The sequence below is a fragment of the Hylobates moloch genome, unplaced genomic scaffold, assembly GCF_009828535.3.
Source record: "Hylobates moloch isolate HMO894 unplaced genomic scaffold, HMol_V3 SCAFFOLD_1149, whole genome shotgun sequence".
NCBI classification, from domain to species: domain Eukaryota; kingdom Metazoa; phylum Chordata; class Mammalia; order Primates; family Hylobatidae; genus Hylobates; species Hylobates moloch.
In genome coordinates, this window is record NW_026653424.1 from 7,618 (window position 1) to 13,284 (window position 5,667).

Sequence of the window (5,667 nt, forward strand, 5' to 3'; positions counted from 1 at the left end):
GGGAGTGGCTGTGATGGGGAGGGGACGGGGAGTGGCTGTGATGGGGACGGGGTGTTCTGGTGGGGTAATGAGAATGTTGGGAACTAGACAGTGGTGGTGGTCGTGTGACTCTCTGAAGAGCCTAAAAAGCCTCGAATTGTACATTATATCTCACACACGCACGTGTAAACTATCCCACATGGTTTTTTTAAGTCTATACGAACGGAATCTACCAGTTTTCACAGAAAAAAAAGGGTGTCACTCTCCTCCCTGCTTAAGCCCTGGGCATATCCACAGCCCCTATGGTTCCTTTCCAGACACCGCACGGCATCCTGAGGTCACCGTTCGGAAAACAGAGCGGGGACACAGAGACGCCATCGGGCCCCAGTCCCAGAGGGAACCCGCCAGGCCCTGCGCCCCAACGCCGTGCGGGGACTTGCCCAGCACCCTGTGAGCGACCGGCGTTCTTCCCATCTCAGAGGGGGATCAAGGTCTGCAGGGCACGGTGACCGACCCCTGGCATGGGGACAGGGCGGAGACGTGGCGTGAAGTGGGAGGGAGGGACAGGGGCACCGAGGCTGCGTCCTGGGACCCCAGCGCGGCCGTCTCAGAGCCCATCGCTGCCGCCCTCCAGTGCTGCCGCCCTCCAGCGCGTCACTCGGCCCTACGCGGCCAGGGCAGGGTTAGAGGCTCACCTGGTCACCTGCGTGCGCGTGTTAAAGTCCAGGGAGCGCATGGAGCGGAGGACCTCAATGCAGCCCATGTACTGAGGGGAGAGAACAGGTGTCAGACGCCATCGGAACCCCTGCAGTGGAGCCACGTCCCTTTTCCCGGCAGCCCTTCGCCTCCTCCAGCACCGCTGGGGTTGAGCACTTTCCTCTGTCCCTGGTGGCTCTGGGGCCTTCGTGCCTCCCCCACCTCAAGGCCCAGCCCTGACACTGTCCCGAGAGCCGCCCTCTGACTCCGGACGTGTTTTTCTCTGTTGCTGTTTCCCAGGAGCCTGGCGGTTCCCTCCCGAGGCTCCGTGGTGCTTGTTCATTTCACCATCTTGCCCTCATCGGTGTCTTTCTGTTCCACCAGCACCTAAGCCGAGGAGCGTGGGGACGGTGCCGTCCCGAGCACTTCCCTATCTCCAGCGCCCAGTTCAGGGTCTGGCAAACCGTGGGGCAGACGTCCCGGGCAGCCACAGATGCACACACTGCTGGCCTCGCCCTCCACAGGACGTTTGTAGGCTCCTGGCCAAGACAGCCGTCTCCGTGAAAAGGGAGTTCACCGTCTCAATGACTCTGATGACACTGAGGGATGAGAGGGGCAGAGGCGTCCCACCGTGTCCTTGACCTGCTTCAGTGCCGTGAAGGGTGGGGGAACAAGGCCAGGAGGAGAAGACCGCAGCGTCCTTCCAACCTTGGCCCTTGCTGGAGGGAGGGTTGGGGCACAGCCCACGTCATCTCTATGAAATGTCCTGCAGAGGCAGCAAGAGGATGTGTGGGTGCCAGGGACCGGGGAATGAAGGCTGACGCAAACAGGTTTCCTACTGGGGTCATGAGAAATTCTGGAATTAGACAAAAGGGGTGGTGGCACGATATTATGAATGTACTAAATGCTACTGAATTGTGAAAAATGCAACATGAAAAATGATGAATAATGTTATGCGAAGTTCACCTCAGTTTTTTTAAATGATCAACACGCAAACACTTTGACCCTGCACCTCCATGTTTAGGACTTTACCCCACAGATACATCAGCCTGAGAGCTTCTGAGGCATGTACAGGTCACTGTATGGGCTGGCCCAGGCTCTGCCCCTCTCCACGGCTCCATGTACCTGGAGTAGGGAGAGCAAGGAGCAGAGACAGATGCTTCCTGCAGGCAGGAAGCAGAGGCCACAGGACCTGGGCTGTGATGAGGGGCAGGGGCTCATCCTGGGCCAGCTGGGGAGCCAGGAAGCACTTAAGCAGGGCACGGACTGAGTGGCCTCACCTCCTGTTGAATGGATGGATGATGGGTGGATGGACTGACAGAAAGATGGCAGATGGATGGATGAATGAAAGAATGGATGGAGGATGAATAGATCGGCGGGTGAGTGGGTGAATGGATGGATGATGGGTGAGTGGATGATGGATAGATGGGTAGATGGACAGGCAGATGGATAATGAATGGATGGGTGGGTGGATGGATGGAGGGTGGATGGATGGATGGGTGGGTGGATGAATGAATGGATGGATGGATGGATGAGTGAATGGATGAATGGGTGGATGGACGGGTGGGTGGATGGGTGGATTGACGGGTGGGTGGGTGGATGGGTGGATGGACAGGTGGGCGGATGGGTGGATGGATGGATAGGTGGGTGGGTGGACGGATGGATGGGTGGATGGATGAGTGGATGGATGAATGGATGGATGGATGGGTGGGTGGATGAGTGGATGGGTGGATGGGTGGGTGGATGGGTGGGTGGATGGATGGACAGATGGATGGATGGGTGGGTGGATGGGTGGATGGATGGACAGATGGATGGATGGGTGGGTGGATGAGTAGATGGGTGGATGGGTGGATGGATGGACGGTGGGTGGATGGATGGACAGATGGATGGATGGGTGGGTGGATGGGTGGATGGATGGACAGATGGATGGATGGGTGGGTGGATGAGTAGATGGGTGGATGGGTGGATGGATGGATGGATGAGTGGGTGGATGGGTGGATGGATGTGTAGGTGGATGGGTGGATGGATGGGTGGATGGATGGATGGATGAATGGATGGATGGACGGACAGGTGGGTGGATGAGTGGATGGGTGGATGGATGGACAGATGGATGGTTGGATGGGCGGACAGATGGGTGGATTGGTGGGTGGATGAATGGATGGATGGACGGGTGGGTGGATGAGTAGATGGATGAATGGATGAACAGATGAATGGACTCTAGGCATGTAGTAGACAGGTCAGACCCTAAAGGAATTAGCCATGGTCCCTGTCCCTAGCACTGGATTCTCCCACTGAGGAGGCAGCTTTGCTGGGATGCTGGCTGCTCAATGGCTGTCTTCTCTCAGGCAGAGCATGTGACTCTGGGGTGGTGTCTGCGCCAGTGTCTGGTGCTGCAGGGCCACAGAGTGAGGGATTCTCCTTCCCTTACCTGCCCCCTTATTAACACGTAGCCCACTCCGGTTACGCGGCTGAAACCCTGAACTGTGTGGTCCACGGGTCCCGTTGTGGGGACACCAGCCTAGTGCACGGGGGAGGTGGGGGGCAAACCCTCTGCGGCCCACGGCAGCTCACGAGAGGAAATGCAATATCCTATTCGGCTGAGAACAGGGACTGCAAACTCAGATGCCTGCAGCCTGCGGGATCAGCCAGGTAAACACACGAGGTAGGATGCAATGCAGTAGCCATACTGACACCTCGCTAACTCAGGGCGCTGTCACGTGTAAGTCTCTGCTGCGGACATGCTGTGCACAGGGTCCTTTAATCCACTGCACATAGATCCGGTAACGATACCGGCACCTCGCCGACTCAGGGCGCTTGTCACGTGTGAGGCTCTGCTGTGGACACGCTGTGCATGTGGTCCTTTAATCCACTCCACGCAAATCCACATGCCATGGACAGCGATGACCCCTCGGGAAACAGGCCTGGGTAGGAGGGTGACTGGCCTGCTGGGCACACGGCCTGCTGAGCTGGGTCCTGAACCCACACCCCTGGGCTCCAGGATCGGAACTGCTCCCCCTGCACGACAGGAAGAGGTGGGGACCTCAGCTCACTGCATGTCCCACGCTCCAGGGCACCGATGCTGCCGGCCGTGTGCTTTTTTTTTAAAGAGACCAGAAATTCAGGGCTTTTCTGTGAAATTCCCCCAGTTTGTAAATATCAATCTAGGGCCGAATGTCTGCGCCCCCCTCAAAATCCCTCTGTGGAAACCTATGCCCCACAGTGAGGGTATTTAAAGGTGGGCCTTTGGGAGGTGAGGAGGCTGTGAGGGCCCCACCCTCAGGACTGGGATGAGCGCCCTTATAACAGAGACCCCAGACAGAGCCCGGCCCTCCACCACGTGAGGACACAGGAGAACAAGAGGCCCTCGCCAGACACCGAGTCTTCCGGCGCCTTGATCGTGGCCCTGCCAGCCTCCAGAACCGTGAGAAATAAATTTCCAGGCCTGGCACAGCAGCTCATGCCTGTAATTGCAGCACTTCAGGAGACCGAGGTCGAAGGCTCTCTCAAAGCCAGGAGTTCAAGACCAGCCTGGGCAATATAATGAGCCCTCATCTCTACAAAAAAATAATTTTTAATTAGCCGGGCGTGGTGAGTGTGGGCCTGTGGTCCCAGCTACTCAGGAGGCTGAGGTGGGAGGATGGCTTGAGCCCAGGAGGTTGAGGCTGCAGTGAGCTGTGATGGCGCCACTGCACTCCAGCCTGGGCGACAGAGCAAGACCATGTCTTAAAAATCACATTTTTAGGCCGGGCGCGGTGGCTCACGCCTGTAATCCCAGCACTTTGTGAGGCCGAGGTGAGTGGATCACTTGAAGTCAGGAGTTTTGAGACCAGCCTGGCCAACATGGCAAAACCCCAAGTCTACTGAAAATACAAAAATAAAAATAAAAAAATTAGCTGGGCGTGGTGGTGCACGCCTGTAATCCCAGCTACTCGGGAGGCTGAGGCAGGAGAATCATTTGAACCCGGGAGGCGGAGGCTGCAGAGAGCCAACATCATGCCACTGCACTCCAGCCTGGATGACAGAGGGAGAGTATGTCTCAAAAAAAAATAAAAATAAAAGACAAGCACAGAGGGAGATTTGAGAGACAGAGACACAGAAGGGAGGGGCCGGGTGAAGACAGAGGCAGACACTGGAGGTGCCGTGTGCAGCCGAGGACGCCAAGGCCGGCTGCAGGCACCAGATGCCGGAGAGGGGCCTGGGACGGAGCCTCCAGCAGAAACTAGCCCTGCCCACACCTTGGCTCGGACTTGGGGCCCCAGAACTGTGACAGAACAAGTCTATGTGTGTGTGTTGTTTTGTTTTCGTTTGTTTGTTTGAGACGGAGTCTTGCTCTGTTGTCAGGCTGCAATGCAGTGGTGCGATCTCCATTCACTGCAACTTCCACCTTCCAGGTTCACGCCATTCTCCTGCCTCAGCCTCCTGAGTAGCTGGGATTACAGGCGCCTGCCACCACGCCCGGCTAATTTTTGTATTTTTTGTAGAGACGGGGTTTCTCCATGTTGGCCTGGCTGGTCTCGATCTCTTGACGTTGTGATCCGCCTCAGCCTCCCAAAGTGCTGGGTCTACAGGCGTGAGGCACCGTGCCCGGCTGTCTGTGTTGTTTTAAGCCCCACATTTGTGGTGGTTTGTGGTGGCAGCCCCTGGACCCTCCCACAGAAGATGGGGAGAAGCCCTGGCGGCTTCACGTTCAACCTTCCCCTTTGCAAATTCAGAAACTGAGGCCCAGAGAGAAAGCATGACCCACAACCCACAGGAGGTTAAGGGAAGGAGCCACTGTACAAGTCAGTAAACTGAAGCCCGGAGAGGGGAAGCCACCTGGCCGGCCTCACGCACGCAGCAGGCCAGGGCAGATACAAGCCGAGGTCGCTGTGTCTGTGCTCCCAGCCTGGGAGACCGTCCGAGTCTCCACCGCTGCCCACGCCAGCCACCGGGACCCTCCACCGCTGCCCACGTCAGCCACGGGGACCCTCCACCGCTGCCCACGTCAGCCAC

General features: G+C 57.4%; 1 protein-coding gene across 1 annotated transcript in view; it reads right to left on the bottom strand.

Annotated features, from left to right (window-relative positions):
- LOC116464630 (SHC-transforming protein 2-like) overlaps positions 1-897 on the bottom strand; it is a gene marked incomplete at both ends in the record, with an annotated part of 8,221 nt that extends 7,324 nt beyond the window's left edge. The window contains one exon of the mRNA XM_032147892.2: positions 675-897. Coding sequence (XP_032003783.2) covers positions 675-897 — 223 coding nt within the window. The remainder of the gene's footprint in view (positions 1-674) is intronic.
- Between the last annotated feature and the right edge of the window lie 4,770 nt (positions 898-5,667).